Source organism: Thalia democratica, chromosome 2 (genome assembly GCF_965202585.1).
Source record: "Thalia democratica chromosome 2, ktThaDemo2.hap1.1, whole genome shotgun sequence".
In the NCBI taxonomy this organism is placed as follows: Eukaryota; Metazoa; Chordata; class Thaliacea; order Salpida; family Salpidae; genus Thalia; species Thalia democratica.
In genome coordinates, this window is record NC_139166.1 from 58397937 (window position 1) to 58419687 (window position 21751).

A 21751-nucleotide genomic window follows, 5' to 3' on the forward strand; every position below is an offset into this window, starting at 1 on the left:
TTATTTTAACTAACACTTAAGCGTCATTTGTATATGTTAGAATGCTCTCTGTATGTTTGGCTAATAAGTGCAAACTATGTGAGGTACATAGTTAGACATGACTTATAGTAAAAGGCAGCTTTGGTAACATTAAGTCATATTTTTATTGAAATACAATTGTTGCAATAATTTGAAAGACGTTAAAAGATAAACAAATGGTATTTGATTTTTGCTAAGTTGTTAGATTTTAAGGTCGTTTTATATTGATTATTAATAGAAATAGTCTTAAACTGTTTGACTTCCTTAAACTATTAGAACATATACATTAACTTATATAAGTTCACTAAAGTTGACATTTGTAGAAAGATGTTTTACATCAAATGAAGATAAGAGTAGGTAAACAGGCTTAATATTCCTATTATTTTTGATAACTTCAAAGTATTTTATAACTACAACAGGGTTGACAAAAAACCTGGAATTTGAGATTTAAAATAAAAACTGAAATTTCGAACAAAATCACAAAAAAACTTAAAATTTTTACATGTAAAGTAATGAAATTTCGGTTAGATACGAAGATTCTATCATATAGATAAAAAAATTTGTATCAAAAAAGACATTTTATGACCTTTACAGTATCTTTTCAATGATGTTATATTATTTAAGAAATTTTTTAAACTTAATTTAAAATAGACCAGAAAACTTGTACTATTAAAAACATGTAAGAAATTCAGAAAACCTTGAAGAAATTTACGAAAAAAAAACATTTGGAAACCCAGCTTAAACCTATAAGTGATAATTTAGCAATGGTTCGAGCATTAAATTGAAAAAGAATCCGGCCAATTTGTGCTAGATCATTGATAAAATAGGTTTTAGAGGAAGTTTTATCTAACAGGTTATTTTTTCGTGGAAATTTGATAGTTTTAATTATTATAGTAAGTCAATAGTTTATTTTTGAACTTTATTCGAATTGTCACAATAACCAGCTGGTCCAAAAATAAAAAGTTTAGATTTATTGTTTATAATCTCCTGCATTGTTTAAAAAAACTTTGTTTTGTCAAATACAACGATACCCAAGGCTTTATCTGGCTTTGTTAAAAAGATCCGTCATGCATTTAAAATAGTAATAATACTATACACTTAAACTGTTTGTATACTGCAGGTTAAACAAACATGCATTAGTCATAAAAAAGTTTAATAAAATCATAAGAAAAGTGTAGTGTACTATTAATTTTTAATTCTCTCATAAAGCTTAATTTAAAGCACTTGCTTTAAGCATGCATCTTAGTAAATTGTTAGTTTTAAAACTTTTATCAAAAAAATATGTTACTAAAAATCATTCTATTTTTTTGTTTCATAACTAAAGTTTATAAGTTAGATTGTCAAGGTTAAAATAGTTTCAAATATAAAATTTGGTTTGAAAAAAATAATACTATTGTTAAAAATAAATTAAAGGGACAACATCTCAAAAAGTGAACGTGTTTATGAAAAAGTTCATGTAGGTTAAAATAAAAACATTATGTTAGTCAAGACATAGTCTGAAAAAATTATTTACAAAAGCATTAAATTAATAAAAAAATACAATTTTTTAGTATGTTTTAAAAATTTTTTAAGCAACATATAAAAACTACTCAATAATTTGAAATAATCTCATGTAAGTCTAGTTATTCAAATTATGATGATAATTTATTTATTTTTAAAAACTTATTTCAAGATATGATTAAAATAACTCAGCATTATTAAATTTTTTACTGTCAGCACTTGAACATTTGTACAACCAAAACCTTAATTAATTCTAGACTGTATGATTGCTGAAAAACAAGTTGGTTAAAACACTATTTTTCCTGAAGGCTCTTGCCAAAGAAGTTTGTAACAAACACTATTAGCTATCGGAGCACAGTCGCTTGTCGTATAACTATATATTCCATATTATTCCAATTATATAATAATAATATATTAATATTCAAATTATAAGTATTTTTATCATTCAGCGGTCGTTTTTTTTTGTTTAAAGAAAAAAGATCTCATGAAAAACCAAAAGCTCGTGCTTGGTAACAAAACTTCGGTTGTCTCAGCCCATCTTGCAAAACGAAAGTGATTAGAAACCATGCAGGACACGGTGTAATTGGTTGTAACAATAAACAAAATGTAGTTAAGTTTTGTCATCATAGGTGCTGTAAAAATTTAAGCTTTTCAGAGGAAAAGGTTTTTCTACAATTTCGAAAGCCGACTTGAAAATGAGACGTTTGTAATTTTGAAGCTGAACAATTAAAAAAAAAGTGAACGTTTTTTTGTTGCATTCTTAACTTATGTAGAAGACAGTCATCTCAGTAAAAACAACAGTAAAAGCTTATTAGTAAAATAAAAACCAAAATTTGAAATATTTATTTATTTATATTCTGTCTTAAAGACGATTTTTAATTGATTAAGTTATAATTAATTTTCAAAAACTAAAACATTTTTAAAATCTGTTTTACAACTATGCTGAAAAGTATTTGAATCTTTAAAAAATATATACAAGGTTTAAAGTTTGAATACTAAACTGTTTGAATTTAAGTATGTATTGTTTAAATATAAAACAGTATACTGCATTAGAGCTTTGTTCAAAAGAGTGTTATGTAAAAAAGTTAATAATTTGCTACAAATTTAAATTTTTATATTAATTGACCAATTTTTAAGTCGAAACTACTAACAAAAGAATGGCTAAAAGCTAATGTTTTCAACATTTCTAAGACAATGTACAAATAAAAATAAATCGATATTAGAATTTAAAAAAAAATCAGACCGCTTTGTTATAAAATAGGAAATTTACAATTAAAAAACGCTTTACTTGTAATATTAGGTTTTTTTTTACAAATTTAATTGATTCTTTCGTATATAAATTTTGAATCTTATTTGGGCATAAATACATACTAGTGTATAGTTTAATAATTGCTAGCCGTTTAAAATTGCAAAATTGTTTTATTAGCAGACTACATATTATCAACTAATTAAGTTTGTACAGTATTAAGTTTAAATTGATAATGCTTATATTAAAAACTATACAAACTAAACGAGGTTTTTAAATGTAGATGTGGAACATTTATTTCATATCAAATCGTTCTAGCATAAATTGAATACTTTATAATTAGCTAGTTTGTAATATTAACAAGTTTTTTGTTGCATTGAAAATTAGAAAAATCTATCATTATCAAAAAGTTATCTACGCACTGAATATTCAAAACTGACAATTTTTTTAAATAGTAAATTCTAGTCTTTAGATTAGGCAGAATTTTCTGGTTCTAAAACTTTTTATAGCGAAAATACACAAGAGTTTGAAAATATTTTTTTTAAATTATATATTCAGGTTTTAACAAATAGAATATTTTTATCATATAAAAAAATCTAAACATTTATAATCCTTTTTCTGATAACATACTTTGAAAACTTTTATGGTATTTAGAGCACAATATATTTAAAAGAAGCTGTTAAATGACAACACATAATGCAGTAGAACTACGCACAAGCAAACGATTACAAAACAGGAAGTTTGAAACAAAGCTAATTATGATTGACGTTGTTGATATGATCTAGTTTATTGCTAGCATTAGCTGATTATAAAATCCCCTTAAGACAACCTCTTTAAGTTCATGCTAAGGAATGGAAAACATGTTTAGATATTATTTACGTAGAATTAAATTTATGTTGTTATAAATACACCATTCTAATTTAAATTAACTACCAAAGTGTACAAGTAAGAGCAATTACCTAGTTAACGTTAAAAAAAAAACAAATAACTCTGTTGGTTAATTTATTATGTGATATACATAAATAAATAAATATATATAGATAAATATTCATATATATATATATATATATACATGAAAAGTTAAAGCATGCATTTAATGTAAAACGATTTAAAGCTATTTAAATTAAAAGTAAGTAATCAATGCATTAAGTAGAAGAATGATAAATCGCACTAAATAAAAAAACAACATGACGTAATTTTCAAATTTGAGCAGAGTGGTTTTATTTATAGTAAGTATGTTCAATTTTTTTATAGATTTACATTTTTCAATAAATTTTTATATTAAGAAAAAGTCCATGTAGTTCATAATTTCAATTTATTCTATGTATAAAACAAAATTAGATTAATTAAATTAATTTTTACTTAGCCTATTTAAAGGGCTTTAAAACAACTTGTTACAAAATGTAACATTAAAAAAAAATAGTAAAATTGTTTCATTTGTGCTTTTGCATATAATCTTCAGCTAAAATTAAATCATTCGGTTATATGCAAAAGTATATAAAAAACAATTATCCTCCTTTTAAATGTTACACTTTGTAGTAAATTATATATATATATATACAAATTTAAGAAAGAAAGTACACTAAAACAACTCTTTTACAATTTAAATTTTCTTTTACGCTTTAATTTTATTTTAAACTCATTAAATATAGCAATATTTTGTTCTGTCAAACTGTATTTATAAGATAAACTGTGTTTTAATAATAAAATTCATGAAATTTGCATATAGCTGAAGTTTGTTAAAATATATTAAAATACTTTAAACAGAACAGATACCTCCCTTCATTTTATTAAACTCATCTTGAGCTCAAATTAATATTCTAACTTGAAGCGTATTATGTAAGTTTGAGTAATTTTGTTGAGTAGTATTATGGTCATACTTTGTTATTGATGGTTTAGTTTTGTATACATTTTGCATACAATGTATGACGCATTAATTTTGTCAAAGTTGTGATTAATAATAAAGTGTTAAAAGATTAGTAAGTAGGTAATGGTGTAGCAAAAGTTTTTGTGAAAAACAGAAAAAACATCACTGCTTTATATTAAGTGTTTTAAAAAGTTGTTTAATGTCGTAGTTTATGTAATGTTTTGTTAGTATCTTTTTATAATAAGAAAAAAAAATTGAGCTGTTTTTTAAATATAAACTATTTTTTAGTGTTATACAGTTTTTGTAGCATAAGAATTTTTTATTTTATACTTAAATAACCAACTATAAATACAAACAAAACTTTAAATAAGTAATATTTATCTCACAAACTAACTTTTTTTGTTTTAAAACTTACGTAAAATACTCGTGTGCTAAAACTTTTTATTTAAAAGAAATTACTAAAAACTAATCAATAAATATAAAGAAAAATTTGCATCAAAAATCGAAGACTCAAAAGTAATATCATGGCAAACAGTTAGTTTCTTAATACAAATTACTCACAATTTTTTTTTTGAACTTATGTTTTATAAGATCAATTTTCGTATTGAAATATTTAAGAAGCGATTTAAAAGTAGTTTAACCTTTTTGAAAGTTAAGTTCTAAATAAGAAGTAAACAATTGCCAAACTTTTTACTCTTATTTAATTAGTAGTTTTTATGAAATATTTAAAATTCTTTAATATTTCTTAACTATATTATTTCAGCGGAGAAGTTTTCTATGTTTAGAGTAAGTCTTTGTTGTTTGTTTGTATACCAAAACTGTTTTTACAGTTATAAATTTTACTCAGTACAAAATGGATTTTGTTGATAAACTGAAAACTTTCAATTTAATTAATTGTGCGTTGTTTTTCTTTCATTTTTATAACAGTTTTGTTAAAAAACAGACTTTTGAACTTTTATACTTATTATTAAAATTAAAACTAGTGTTTTGTTTTAAATGCTCGATACTTTATTAACAAAGCAGAGCAACTTATATTGAATGTGTGAAAAACGAATAATTACTTAACATTTCTCCACAAAATAAGTATCAAGTCTAAAGCATATGTCAAATAAATGTTTTCAATAACTTAATATGTTACAGCAGATAAGCAAACATTTAATAACTCAAAAAAAGATATTCATAGTCACAAATTATCTTTTATGTTTTTATTTTGTAACTTATATCTGTAACCATGAGTAAAATGATTCTTCTAGGTAAAAGCAAATCTTTGCGACCTAATGGAAATAACCGTTATGGAAGGAAGAAATATTACTAAAGGATTTTTCTGGGACTTAAGTTAGTTTTTTTTTACTTATTAATCAATTTATCTATATACTGAGTTTGTTGCGAGTCAAAATAAAAGAATCTTTCTTCTTCATGTGTGTTGGCAAATTGATTCATTTATATATGTTAACTGAGATTTTAAACAACTATACATGTTACATAAACTTTTCAAACTTTGTGGAGGCTATATAACAAAAACTAAACAAAGTTCAAAGAAATATTTCGTATTTTGATGCTAACATTTTTGACTTGCTTTGACCTTATGTTATCAAATAATATACTGCTAAGCTATGTTGTAAACAAATACATGAAGGTGTTTAGAGTTAAAAAGCTAGATAAGTTTACAAATTTAAAAACAGCATAAATAAGGAGACAAACAATAATATTTATTTAGTCGACAAGCCTGATTGCTACGTTGAAGTGGAAATAATGAAAACAGCCGATTCGCTTAAAAAAACCAAGTGCATACCGAACGACAAGTTTCCGCAGTGGTTTGAAACGTTTGAGTACTTCCTCAACCCTAAACCGAAAACGCCTACTATTTGCAAAGTTATTTGTTGCTAATTTTGATTAAACAAAAATATAACACGCTTAAATAAGTTAAAACTTTTATTAAATGCAGTAAAATAATTTGTAATTAAGTATCCAAAAAATCTGTATTTCCTTTTTGTTAGATTTGAACCATAAAACATCCTAACGGTATAGTCTAAGTAAATTTTATTTGTACATGCTTTATACGGAGCTCTAAATGTGGTTATTGAAAACTTTATAATAGCTAGATAAAGCGCTAAAAAAGTATTTTAATAATACAGATAAGACTTATTGACGGAGATTACATATCTGACAACCTAATGGGTGAAGTGCAGTTGGATCTAAATGAAATTGAAATAAACGAAGACGTTGTTAAAACTTTCAAGTTTTCTAAAGTATTTTTTAATTTTCATCTTGTATTTATTTGGAGTTATTAAATTCGTTTTAGTTATTAAAAGTTTAGTAAGAGAAAGTTGATAACAATACTTTAAATGATAAAGTTTTAAAGTTTATGATATGGTTTAAATAACTGGAAAATTATGAACTTAACGCATTGATTAAAAAAAAGTGTGCAAATTTTCTTTCAAACCTGTCTTTGTGCTTAAAACAAAAGTAAAAGTCCGAATTTACTAATAGATAATAGCAGTTTTTATAAGTATAAAATTAAATATAAACTTTTTTATATCAAATACAATATGTTTTTAAAGGGTTCAGAAGTAGATGTTGAATTCAAACGTAAGCTAAAGTGAGTTTTATTAGATTTAAAACAAAAAGAAAAATATTTCAAACTGTTCAGCACTCTACTTAGATAAAAACTTTTACAACAGCAAAGACTACGGCATGAGGTACGAGCTGGCCCTGTGTCAGGAAGAAAAAAATTTCCGCCGCCTGCGCTCTAAAATCGTCACCAAGAACCTGAGGGCGTTGCTGGGCAACGAGAGGGGCCCCAGAAACGAAAGCGAGACCCCGTGCATCGGTGTTCTGGGGTCCGGGGGCGGGTACAGGGCCCTGTGCGGGTTTACCGGAGCAATTTCGGCCCTGCACGAAACGGGGCTGCTCGACTGCGCCACCTACCTGAACGGAGTTTCGGGCTCTACTTGGTGAGATTTTGCTGTAAAAATGAATGATAATTACAAGTTTTTGAAAAGTATTAATATAGCGAAGTAACTTTAGATTTATTCGATTGACTCATCGTAATTAAAAAGCTTAATAATGTTTGTTTTTCAAACAGTTAGTTCTAAAAAAATCTAGTATTTACAAGCTACGTAAAAGTTTTATAATTCAAATAGAAAATAAACTCTAATTATTCAAACAACAAAGGTGTATGTCCGCATTGTACGCCCACCCCTCATTTCCCGAGTACGGGGTCGATCACGCGTTTGATGACGTCAAGAAGAACATGTGCAAGCACTTCGTTCGCCTCCTCCGCCCCAGCAACGTATATGAAGTCATGTTAGTTTGTCATATGACGTCACTTTAACGCGGTATTATGTCATGTTAGTTTGCTGTATGCTATGACGTCATTTTGAGGTGGTTTTTGGGTGAAAGTTTATTTAAATTGTTCTTTAATTGTGCATGAAGCTGTTTAATGCGAGCTTATATATATAACTTTTCTTGAACTTTTTAAAACGTAAGCAAAAATTAACAACTGTACAAAATATTTAAATATTGAATTATTTTTCAGGAAAGCAATTGTTGGAAAATGTGAAGATGGAAGAGCAATAACTTTCACTGATTTTTTCGGACACTTAGTTGGGGAGCATTTGCTAGGCAGTGACGTTAGTTTGAAAATTAAAGTTTAGCTATGTAAGATTTTATCACTTTGCTTTACGTAAAATATACATGTAATTAAAAAATTGAAGGCTTTTTTGAGCATTATGGTAAGGTTTGTTACATTGGAAATAAATAAAATTTTAAACAACTCACTTGAAAAATGTTTAGAATAATAAATTATAACTTTTAAAGTTACCTTCAAAACATTGATAACTGAGAAACTGAATATATTTTTCTGGTAAGAAGATGAACAAACTTAACACAAAATAGTTTCTGAGATAAAAATTTTTGATAACTAACAAATACGTAATAATCAACTTTAGTTGCACTCCATGACTGTATAGTTTAACACCAAACTGTTTTTATTATTGTCAACTCAAGCAAATTACGTTTTATAACAAATTCCCATAACATAATAAACTCTAACAGAGAGTGGAAACAGCAAAACTTTCCGACTTTCAGGATAAATTGAGCAAGGGTCAGGCACCGCTTCCAATGATGTCAGGTGTGTACGTCAAATCTAACGAATCAGCCGACATTTACAATGGTACAAGTTTTAATATTAAAATTACGATGTTTAAAGCGTGTGCAATTTAGACCTTAATAGTAAGTTCTCTACTAAAATGTACTTGTTTGCCAAATGTTCACTGAAACCTTTTTAGAAAACAAACCAATAGAAACGATGCTAAACTTAAGCACTTGTAATAAACAAAACAAGAATGTCATTAAAGAACACAACTTTAAATCGTTAGTACAAAAAAGAAAAAACTGTCACACAGCTTTTTTCTGAAAATATAATATTTTTAAAGATGGATAATTTTTGTTTTATTTAGTTTTTTTCGTAGTTAAGTTAAAAGTTACGTCTGTACTTTTTTTATCGAACCTATTATTTAGTTACCAACTCTTTCCTGAAACACTTCGTTGAAATAAGCCTTTCTTTTTAACTAATCAGGTTAATTATATTATTTGTTAGTATACAACATAAATTTGCGAAACTTAGAATTATACTGACATACTTTACAGTAAAGCATTACATTTTTATGACACACCATATAGCTTGTAGATAACTGTAAGTCACAAATCAATAACTAGCTTGTAACTAAATGTAAAAAGCCTAGAGACAATGAGCAAAATTTACAAGTCTCAAACTAACCTTGAAACTTAAACAACAATAATATGCTATTCAAAACGAACAGACTGGCTGGAGTTCAGCCCGTTTGAGGTGGGGCTTTCAAAGTACGGCACTTTTGTGCGAACCCAGGACCTGAACAGCAAGTTTTTCATGGGAGCCATCTCGAAGAAGTACCCGGAACCGTCGCTGCATTTTCTCATGGTTTGTGCTTAAATGTAAAATGTAGATAAAGCCTAAATCTTTTGCACTGAATATGATACAAGTATTTTATGACTTTATGTTTTTATGACTACTAATCTTAGTTCTATAATCTGTTTTTTTTTTAATTCTAATTTTTATAGGGGATATGGGGCTCAGCGTACGCAATCATGTTAGACAGGGTTTTAGGAGAAGAAAATTTCTACTCGGTGCCGGGAGAGAAAGATGAATTACCGGAAGATTTAAGTTTTTAATATATTTATAAATACAATATTTTTATATAATTTTATCAGTTCTTAGTATTCTTTTAAAATAACTTGTAGAAAGTTTGAGCACAAAGTAAAGTCTTTAATAAACAATATCGTTTTAAATGCATTTTAAGTAGCTCTTAAAGTGATATATTAATGCAATATTGTTGTTTGAAAATATTTAGAAGGTTTTTAAGTTTGTAAGTTCATGGTATTGATTTAACTTACGTCTTTAAAAAGTAAAGAAAACTATGGAAGCTCAAGAGCAAAACGAAAACAAGGACAAATCATCAACATCATCAAATTTTATGCTTCAACTTTTAATGAAGTCGAAATTTTTCAAGGTTTGATATCAAACATACTTTGCTAGCATTAAAGTCCTGAACATATTCCTTTTGTTTTAATCATATTTTCGCTAGGAATATATCTCATAAAAATGTAAAACTTGTTTAAATGTATCAAACATTCATAATCATTATATTAAATTAGATAAACTAAACTGGATAACTTTTATTTAACAAACAGACTAGAAGTTATAGAGCGGCAAAGGTTTTCAACTTTATGAGAGAGTTGAAAACTTCATGTTCATGCGACGAAGGTAAGTTGATTTGGATTATCTAAATGACAAACTTAAACGTCAATTACGTCATAATAGCAGAGGTAGCTGATGACGTGCAAGAGAACTTGTTTCCGAGCAAAAAGAAGGCAGTTTTGCTGGCAGACGCGGGCATCGTGCTCAACACCCCTTACCCGCTCGCGCTGCGTCCCGAAAGGCGTTGTGACGTCATAATATCGTTTGATTTCAGTAGCAGAGAAAAAGACGACATGAACCCTTTTGAGGTTGGTTTCAACAGTTTTATAAGAAAGCAATGATGATTGAAAATAGTTCCATCCAGTTTTACTTTTTATAAATTTTGTCACATTTCTTATAAGTTTCGAATGAAATAGTTATTAGTACTTAATTTTTTAATTAAAACTTTTTGTATAAAAACTTTAGTGTTTTTTTTATAATATTTAACTTTTACTACAAAACTTGTTAGTGATACTAGTTAAAAATAAAGATTAAAAAAATTATTAATGAAACTATGAGTTTTGTTGCTCATACAAGCTTTTTCTGTTTGTTTCAGGTTTTGTTAACAAATTAATCACATCAATAACGTTAACTAACTTTATCCATCAGCTAACAAAAAAGTTCTATAAATTCGAACTTTTACCAACCAAACTAAGAAATACTATACCTTTTTATTTTAAACTTCAAAACCATTTTTAAAAAATCAAATGTCGTAAATACAATTTTCAAGTTTAATAATCTAAACTATAACTATTTACACGGAATGTACTTTATAACTGAATGTAAATAAATTTTTTTAACAAAGGACCTGCTTGTGGCGGAAAAGTGGGCGAAATTGCACGAAATCCCTTTTCCCAAGATCAACGCCCAAGAGGTTTACGAGCGGGAGGGACTGAAGGAGATGTACGTTTTCAGCGACGGAGAAAACCCTGACTGCCCGGTAGTCGTGCACTTTTGCCTGTGCAACGTCACCTACCGGAAGTTCAGCGAACCCGGTTTGTTCAATAAAACAACTTTGAATAAAAAAATAAAAATATCAAAAAAGGAAAAAAATAATTTTGGTCAACTTCTATTGTTTGTTGAAATTGTTTTTTAAAGAATACATTATAACTATTATTTTTATTCGCTACACCTAAACAAATAAACTTAAAAAATATTTTGATAATTAGTCTTGTGGTACTTAAAGTTTTTTGCTTAAACGTTAGCTATTGTTTCTTTTAAGGAGTGATGAGAAAAGATGACGACACGAGAGGCGATTTCGACATTTTCTCGGAAGACAACCCGTGGTCCACGTTCGATTTCGTTTACAAGAAAGAAGAGTTTGAGATCTTGCACGATCTCGTCAAGTTCAACACTTTGATAAACAAACAGGTTTGTATGTTGATTTTTCCCATCTTTGTACTCTAACAATTGAGTTTTATTAGAATAGTTTTTTTTTTACTTTGTACGTGTACTGGTCACTTTTTGTACGTAAACAACTGAGTCGTCTTATTTTAAACGTTCAAATAAAACACTCGTCAGTATTTCAATCAAAAAAGTAAAATATTTTTTTTAGAAAATTTTTGACGTTCTTGCTGACCGCGTGGAGCTGCGAAGGAGGAGAAACGCATCAGGTTCGAGTGAAGACGCGACGCATTCGTGCGAGGAAAAAAGAAGAAGGTACGTCGCAAAGTTCGGCGAAGACCGAGCCAACTTTTCTTTTGACCCTGAAAAAGTCGATATAGTTCAGTGATCAGTGATTAAAGTTACTAAAAATAAGTTGCAATCTTTTAGTTAAGTTTTGTATGCTTGTTGTTTTGTGTGAATCAAAACAAGCTAAATGGAGTTCTCTCCTTTGTTATTGCAATCTTCTAAATTTAAATTTTTTCATTTTATTTTTGTCTTTTTTCTCTTGTGTGTCCTGTTTAAGTGGCTCAGGTTTTGAAGCCTTAGCTCAACAGTGCACATTAAAAAATATAATTGTAGTAAATGATAAATTTATTTTAACACTTTACTGTCGTTTTTTCAGATAAGCGAATATTTAAAAGCATCAATAACTTAACACTAGCATGTTAATTAAGACTGTCCAAAAGTTGTAAAGTATATCAACTTTAAAGAACTTAAAACATTTTTTTTAATGTGTATTTTATGTTTTAAGGCAAGTTCAAACTAATCCTGTTTACTTTTTTTAAAGTTTGCCTTTATATATTGCTTATGAATGATGAAAAACGTTCTCAAAAAGTTTGGTGTAAGGACCTGGTGTACTAAAAAACCTTTCGTTTATTGAGTCGTACACCACATGCTTTTACAATTTTCTACATATATTATACATAAATTTTTATCATCTAATTATTTAAATCTTGATTAATAAAACAATCAGTTAGACGAAATAAAATAAAAGAAAACTTTTTTACTGTTTTAGAGCATACTTAAACTTATTACAGTTCTCAAATGCTCATTATCAGTTTATCAAAACGTAACTTACTATTTTGATAACTTTCGTTTTCCTGCATCTCGTGGTACTTTTTGTAAGAGAATCGGAAAATTTACAATTTAAAAAATCCCTTAATTTAGTTTTTTCTTAAATCTTATTTAATGAGATAAAAATACTACATTATAACAAACGGTTTGGAAACAAAAGTTTTTTTTAAATTTTTGTTATAGTAAGTTTTCTAAACATTTTCGTGCAACATCTGTCTCAACGCTTAACTCCATTATATAACATGGTGTTTAGTATTAATAACTACAAAAACATAAAATTAACAATTTAAAGATTGTTTGTACTAATAATTTTTGTATTAATGTGTTTGTTATAACAACCTTTTTAAAAATCTAACCGAATGATTTAAAAGTGATTAGCTTAGAAATGTAGAAAACTAATAAAATAATTAGGGCTATACTATCGTTTTTTTATTTAGTTTTATATATTTAAGCTATTTAAATAGCATATATCAGTGGCAACGCCAGATGTTTTTGTATGGGATGTAGAAGATTTATTAAAGTCAGAATGTTTTCTAACTTGAATATTTTGGTTATAAACTTTTTTATATATTATAATTACTTTAATTCGATTATATAAATATGTTTAATAAACATGAAAAAGCAAACAAAAATTTTCCAACTTGTATGTGACTTCAAATCATTGCCTTTTTTTACAACTGTAAATTCTATTTTTTTTAGTAAAAATTTTTTCAGGCTTTTATATACTTTTACAAACTACGAAAAAAAATTTACTTCCACTTAACTAGAAAAATTTGATAAAATAATTTAAAAAAATTTAAATTTAGTAACAAGGTATATCAACGTTTAATATAACAAAGAAATCTTAACTAGTTTAACAAAAATAATTTATTTTTTTAACAAGACTTGAATGTACTGAAAAGCATAAAATACAGCCTTTGTAATCTAATTTGTGTCTTTTACTTTTATTCTCTTGAAAAAGTTAAATAAATTACAAAGTTAATAACTACTGTTTAAATACATGCCCCATAAAAAATTAACAATAAGTTTTGTCTCACTTAGCACACCAACAAGACAGAGTTTACAAATAAAGCAGAAAATATTAAAAACTTTAGTTTTTTCAGACTAGCAAATCACTAAGCTGTAAAAAAATACTAGTACATATTTTACAAAAATGCATACTTAAAGCAGCTAGCTATTAAAAGTTTTTAGATTCGGTACAAAAACTGAAATAGTTGAAGAATAGAATTAACTTGAATGATATTGATTTTTTCTTCAGACTAAATAGTTGTTTATTAAATTTGTGTGAATAATATAAATTTAGTTACTAAAATACAGTACTGATACATAGTAAAAACTTTATATAACACGTATAAAAAGAAATATTTATACTAAAATAAGATTTATAAATCTACGCTTCTTCTTAATAATAAAAGCATATTTCTCTATCCTTATAGATTATAAATACTTCCCTAATTTTTTCTACTAAAACCATCGCAGTTATTAATTTACGTTCGAAAAAAAGTACATCACAAAAGGAATTTAATTCACATTAAAGTCTGAACCATGATGTTCTTAAAAACTTTGTTAGTATTAAAAGTTAGTTCAGCTTCAGTTTGTTTTGCGTTCAATCAAAAATTAATGAGCTATGTAGTTTCACTTAACAGGTTTAGTTCGTTCCTGAAATGAAGCTTTTAAAAGCTTTATAGCTGGCAGTTCTTATGATTATACTTAAATTTACGACAAATTGATTTGTATAGGTCTGCACTATGGCTAGACATACATTCTATTAAAAATTGACTACTATTTCTTTATTTAAACAAAACTATACTTAACTATGCGCAGTCAAAAAGTTCACAATTTTATTTTCTTAAAAAACGTTAATGATCACTTATTTCGCTTAAAGTTACTTTTTTCATATACAACTATCTACCTGGCCAAATATAAATTCGATAATTATTTTATTACACGTAAAATTAAGTTTGTACTCAGATTCATCAAGCCATTTACCTAAAAATTTTTTTTTATTTGTACTTAAACACGGTTAAAAGTTTTCGTTCTTCTTAATAAATGCTATCAAAAACTATTTTTTCACATTTTTGTTTTTTCTAATCATGCAACATCACAACCTACTCAACATAAGAACATTTGAAAATGCAGGTCCAAGCTGTCCGACCTTTCTAAAACTCTTTCTACTCTTAAACTTCATCATTTAAATAAACTACTCATTAATAAATACAATGAAACTTTTAAAGGATAAAAAATAGTTAACCTCGAAAAAATTTAAAAAAAAAAAAATCATGTATTAAACTTTAATGATAACAAAGAACGAAAGTAATTTTACACTCTATAAGCTTTAAAACTGTAAAAAAACAAACAAACTCGACTATACTAGTGAAGTTTATACTACTATTTAATAAATTTAGTTCAGTTTAGTATTCTAAGAAGTTTATTGGTTCACTTCGCATAACAGTGAAATAGCCTCTATCCTAATATGTATATTAATACAAATATTTATCAATACTTATAGCTTTATTCAAGAATTATTATTTCCATTGAAACAGGGAGTAGTTATATTTGCACTGCGAACCTAATCAAAACATCCAACAGTAGTCTCGCCGAAGTATGTTTTTTCTTTTAATATTTTTTCCAAGTCTAAACTAAGACCTATTAACTATTATTTCAATTGGACTTTATTTTTTTATTCCGTATATAATTAAAATAACAATTATTTTCCGGACAAATTTAGTCATTAATTTTTGAAATCTTTTTGAAAGATATAAATTTCTTTTATTACATAGTGGAGTATTCAGAGTATTAAAGCATTATGAAAAAGTAAAATCAAGAAAACTTTTTAAACTAATGGTTTACTTGAACATGTTTATTACATTCACTAAAAAATCTAGAGAAATGAACGAGTTTTTGGTAAACTATAAAATTAATTCTTACTAAACGTACAAAAATAAACCTACATCAAATAGAAATTCTGTTACCAAAATATCTTTAACCAATTTATACCAAAAAAGTGTTTTTAGGTTTGAAATTTAATTTTTAATTATTAAAGCGATTATTCCTGTAATAAAATTATTTCAGATTGAAGATTTTTTATCAACATAAGTAGCTCTATATATATACTTCAAAGTTTAAATTTAAGTAAACAGTAATTATACAATATTTTCAATTTGTGAATTTATTGGTAACAAAACGAAAAATTTTAACCTAAATACTCAAATAAAACACAAAGAAATAATCAAAATTAAATACAATTCATAGATGGAGATTTTCATTTTGCTGATAAACTAAAGTGACTGGTTACCTTCCTATTCACGGTCGTCATGAGCAGCCCTATCTCCACGGTAATCTTCCTGATCGTCATGAGCAGCCCTGTCTCGATAGTAATCTTCCTGTTCACCATCATCATTAACAACACTGTCTCCATCGTAGACTTCCTCATAATCGAAGTCATAAACCCTGTCACCACGGTAACCTTCCTGATCACGGTCGTCATGAGAATCCCTGTTTCCATAGTAACTTTCGCGATCACGGTCGTCATGAGCAGCCCTGTCTCGATAGTGACCTTCCTGATAACCGTAGTCATGAGCAGCCCTGTCACCACGGTAACTTTCCTGATCACGGTAGTCATGAGCAACCCTATCTCGATAGTGACCTTCTTGATCACCGTGGTCATAATGATGGTCTCTATGGTGACGTTGGTTTGCTTGGCGGTTCTGGCTTTGTTGGTTTGCTTGGCGGTTCCGACTTTGTTGGTTTGCTTGGCGGTGTTGGTCACGTTGGTTTGCTTGGCGGTGTTGGGTACCTTGGTTATTTTGACGTTGTCGGTTACCTTGGCGCTGTCGTCCAGGTTTAAATATTTCTGTGACAACCACGTTTTGGTCTTTAATTACACGGTTGACCTGTTTCAACACATGCTCAACAACTCCATCTTTTTCAAAAGTAATATGGCAGTACGTCCTGGTTACCTTATCGTCATCTTCATTCAGATCTGTTAACCGCTTATAGGTTGCAATTTCTCCGAACTCTCTTTTAAAGTAAGACTTCACATGGCAGTCTTTGAGATTTGCGATATCCGCAACTTCAATCTTATTATCTTTGTTTTTGCACATTTTGGCTACGACCCTGCAGCCTTGAATTCTATGCCTATTTCTTGCTATGGCATCCATGGCTACCCAGTTGCTGCTAAACATAACAAAGCCGCAGCCTCTGGACTTCATTTTTTTAGTTTTTTCATCATATTTACAAATGATACACGCGTCAACAACAGTAGGCGTAGGTGTAATACCGAGCTCGTTATACTCATCGCTTAAACTTTGACAGAAGCCACCGAAATAATTCATCAGGTGCGATGCTCTAGTATCTGAAGACAAATTTCCAACAAATATCTTGCTAAGGTTGTCATTGGAAGCCTTGATGAGGTGACCTTTTCGTGCTTTTCTTCTTCGTTTTCTTTTTTGTTGAACTGCCTCATTGGATACTTCTTCTTTGTCTTCAACTCCTGCTGCTTCGCCGCCGCCTTGTTCTTCTGCTGCTGCCTCATTTGCTGCTTCATCGGCATCATCTTGTTCTGCTACAATAGCTGCTACTCTTGCCGCGTTATCTCCTGCCTCAATCCCTTCCATTTGCTCCGGTTCATTACCGCTAAAATCATCCATGATACAAACTAAACTAAGCTGTAGGAAAGTACATACAATTGAAATTACAAAAAAACAACACAACTTTTTCTTTTAATATCATGATTGTAATATCAAAGTCAAGATTTAATTTTTTTTTGTGATGTAGTTTAATTTCAGAGAAAAACACCCTAAAAAGCAAGACTTCAAACTGTTCACTATATCACTTATTTTTAAGTACTTAAGTTGTTTTATGTGTCTGTTAGTAGTTAGAGTAGATTACGTTATAAGGCTTTGTAGTAATCACTTGATATGTAGTATACAACTAGACAATTATAAAACCTAGTTCAGTTAACAAACTATTTTCATCAAAGTTTTTATATAAAAAGCTTCTACATTAAATTACATTGTACTCAAATATATTAAAACAATAAGTAATTGACAAAAGGACAATAAGTAATTAAAAATAAATTTCTCTTCTGGTTAAAGTTTTAAAAGTAGTTATTAAAACTTCATAACCATAACACTTTCTTTATGTACGTTATCCCCTACATTAGTATTACAAAATTGTACAACCATGTTAGCCTATTTAAATGATTTGACTTTATCTTTATTGTTACTTTTGTTCTAATTCAAACTTCTATAACTAACTAGATTAATTTATGGTTAAGAAAATGAAACACATAACTTTCTTATGTACTTGATTTATATCCATGACAACTTTTACGTAATTAACAGGACTAACTCATGCAAGTTATGATTAAAAGTTTTTAAACAGAAATGGTTTAGTTTTATGCATTGTCCTTTTAAATTAGTTAAAGTACTTAAAAGTAAGTCTTTTTAATAAGGTAAAACTATAAAATAATTAAAAACTTTGAATAAAAATAAGTAAACTTTATTTATACTGTATGTTTTCTACCATTATAACTCCAGCCATAAAAGATAGTAATATGTGAATAAATAAAAGTAAAAAAAACGTAATAAAAACAAACTTTAAAATACTGTTAGGCTTTTGAACAAATTTATGTTTAAAAATACTTTTAACGTTATAATATATTCCACCTATATTTTTGTGATAGGAAAATCGAGAATTTTTATATAGTAAAAACTTTACGAGTTTTCTACCAATAAAATTTTTGTGTTTTTTTTTATTCTAAACAAATAAACATTTTTGAAACTACTTTTAATTTTTTTTGCAATAAATAATAGAAAAAAGCATAAATTTAAGCAGTTTCTACTAGCTTTTGGACAATGAACATACACACGACATATCTATGAACTTGAAATATTTTGCCTATAAAATTATTTTGTTAACAGAAACTAGTATGTATAAATATAAATGTAATAAATATAAAAAAATTCATTATTGTTCAGAAAAATAATGACTTTTTTATTGCATCAGTAGTAACTTAATGTATATCTTTGACTAATTTAGAATATTTTTTAAGTATTTATATTAGTGTATTAAAAAGTGTTTTGGATTTTAAAAGCAATTCTTTTGTTGCCCTGATCACTTTTAAGTATTTTTTGATTATTAAATGAGTTTTTGCAAACATTTTATTTTTGATTATTTAATAACTGACGACTGTTAGTTATTAAAAATATTTTGAATCTCAATTTTTGCCTTTATTTATATTGAAGTAAATAAAACACTTATCAATAATTAGCTGTTGTATAGAGAATATTAAGTTATGCAAATAAATATCACTACTCATGAACATTTTATTACTTTTATCTAAAGAACAATTTTTGATCATTATTGGTTTTTAATTATTATTTGAAATAAGACATACCTTCGAATTACTCAGTGTTTTGTTTTGAACAACTAATTTAAGCTGTAATCGAGTTATTATTATAGTAAATTACTTTGCATTATGTGCCAAAAATTATAAAAAAGAGAACTTTTCAGTTTTAGTTAGAGCGGAGAACTCTTTTCAGCTACATATTATGTGAGCCTTAAACTTTCAATCATTAAGGCCCAGTTTATGTAAGCAGAAAAAGTTCGTATACCAAACCGGTCTTATTAAATCCTTATATTAAGTAATTTTAAAGTAACTAGTTTCTCGTAAAATTTTGTTTTTTAAAGTTTAGTTTTATTTTTATTTTTATCGCTGATTTATTTTAGTTTAATTTTAATCTAACGAGTTTTATTAGTACAACAAATTTCTATAGTATCTGCATTTAGTTAGTATTTGTATTCGATTATTACGTCATTTTATATTCTAAAACTTTAAATTACATACACTATATTCTTATTTCATATTCAATACAGTTTAATTTAGTAAAACATAAATTTTGATAGGACTTACTACGAAAGATCTCAGTTAAATTTAAGGAAAAAAATGAAATGTGGTTTTTTATATATTTTAAATATTTATATTTTATAGTTAAATAAAGCTAGATATTTTAGTTTTAAATTTTCCTTTGTAATGTAAACTAGTAAAATAAAGTTTAAATATTTACGTGGTTACAACTGTCGCTAATTAGTATTGATAGTTAGTTGACATATTTACGTCATCAATGACAAATCGATGTTTTATACGATTAAAAAGTTATTAAATAAAAAATAAATTTTAAGTTTTGAAAAGTATGTTTAAGAATTTGGATTCTACTATAAACTCATTTCAACTTATCAAAACATAAGTGAAAATAAAATAAAGCTACAACATTAAAACAAAATAATTAAAATAAAGCTGCAATGAAAAAAATATATAGTAAAATAAATCTGTATCCAAAAACAGTACTATGCTTAAACTAAAAAAAAGAATAAAAAAATTTCGTTTTTAATTACAACTATCAGTTTTTATAACTTTTAATTGAATTTAATTTTAGAGTTTAATCAAACCAAAATAATAATTTAAACGAGCACAAAAAACACTTTAAAAAGTAAATTAGTTTTCTTTGTAAAAAAAAAAAAAGAAAAACGATGATAACCATAAAAAAGTCAACCTATTACTAGTTTTAAATGTTATAAGTAATTTCAGCTTGTAATTTAAATATTTAACTTTATTTGGCAAAAAATATGTAGAGACTAATAAGTTTATTTACACTGTTAAAATGTAGACTATTCAATGAAATTGTTTACTTGTATATTAACAAAGTACAAACAAAAAAAATAGTTATTACAACTTTTTACAAACTAGACATGACCAATGCTACAGAAACCCATACATTATACTTTAAAATATATAAAAACCTCAAATGAAAAATGTTAACTAGTCTATTGTTTATGAGAAAGAAAATGTTCATCTTATGTAAACTGTAATTAACTTATTAATCATTTAATAAATAATCTTTCAGTTCCAAGATTCATTCTGGAATATTCCAAGATTGCTTTGGTCTTTTAAACTAAAAGGTAGGTCTGTCCAAAGGTTAGTACCTTGGTAAGCGAGTGATTTATAACCATTACTGTTTTTAAATCTCGGTAGGAGAAAAATAAATATGTTTAAAAGGAATTTGTTGAATATTTTAGTTATACTTTTAAAGTAAAACTTAAAACTTACTGGTAAAAAATTATTTAAAAATTTGAACATAAAAACTCCTAACTCATATTTGAATAATTTTAATATTTTTTTTTGTAATATTCAAATTATTTACACTCTCGTTGTACTTTTTATAGTGAATGTACTTTAGTGATTTATTTAACACTACATTTATTTCATTAACTATATTTAGGTAGTTCTGCCCCAACATAACAGACCATATCGTATATAGCTCATAAAAAGTGAATTAAAAATTCAGTATAAAGGTTTTTCATTTAAAAAGTACGTTGTTTTATAAAAAACATTAATTGCTTTTAATAATTTACTTATTAGCATTTTCGTGTGATCCGCCGAACTTAAAAATTACTCCTAAGTGCATGTAAATTTTTACCATTTTAAAATTATTTCAACATTTTTACGAATTTAAATGCTATAAATCATTTGTATTACAAACATTTTTGGGTTTACATGTGTTTTTAAATATCAGCACAATTTTTAGTTACCAATTAGTCGGTAACTAAACTTTTTAAAAGTAATTTTAACACACTTTGTGTTTGTCGAACAATTTAAAATGCAGTGAATAAAAAAAAAACGGTTTAACATATTTATAAGACAAAACTTTATTTATAACTAAATAAACAAAACTTCATGGCAAGCATAACTTTTTGAAGATCACATAAAAACAAACTCTACAACAAAGTTTTACACAGTCTCAAATAGTACAATGTTTAAGGATAGATACCTGTGTAACAAAACATAATTTTATTACTGACACAATAAACATAGCGCAAAAAT

At 27.0% G+C, this 21751-nt stretch overlaps 1 protein-coding gene across 1 annotated transcript; it reads left to right on the forward strand.

Moving 5' to 3' along the window:
* The first annotated feature begins 5908 nt into the window (after positions 1-5908).
* On the forward strand, positions 5909-12139 carry LOC145828788 (cytosolic phospholipase A2-like). The gene is made up of 16 exons (XM_082936539.1): positions 5909-5966; positions 6349-6503; positions 6767-6880; positions 7193-7230; positions 7313-7585; positions 7806-7937; positions 8170-8263; positions 8688-8805; positions 9455-9591; positions 9732-9834; positions 10077-10180; positions 10362-10434; positions 10495-10676; positions 11213-11402; positions 11630-11778; positions 11963-12139. Exons 1-16 carry the CDS (start codon positions 5909-5911, stop codon positions 12137-12139), a joined length of 2097 nt encoding a protein of 698 aa, XP_082792665.1.
* Positions 12140-21751: the final 9612 nt, after the last annotated feature.

What these genes read in the sequence shown, in the direction of transcription:
- LOC145828788 (XM_082936539.1), top strand. Translation starts at nt 5,909, where the DNA reads ATGGAAATAACCGTTATGGAAGGAAGAAATATTACTAAAGGATTTTTC. An exon ending in GAATTCAAACGTAAGCTAAA is followed by an intron (nt 7,231 to 7,312) that starts GTGAGTTTTATT and finishes CTTTTACAACAG; the next exon opens with CAAAGACTACGGCATGAGGT. An exon ending in ACACTTTGATAAACAAACAG is followed by an intron (nt 11,779 to 11,962) that starts GTTTGTATGTTG and finishes TATTTTTTTTAG; the next exon opens with AAAATTTTTGACGTTCTTGC.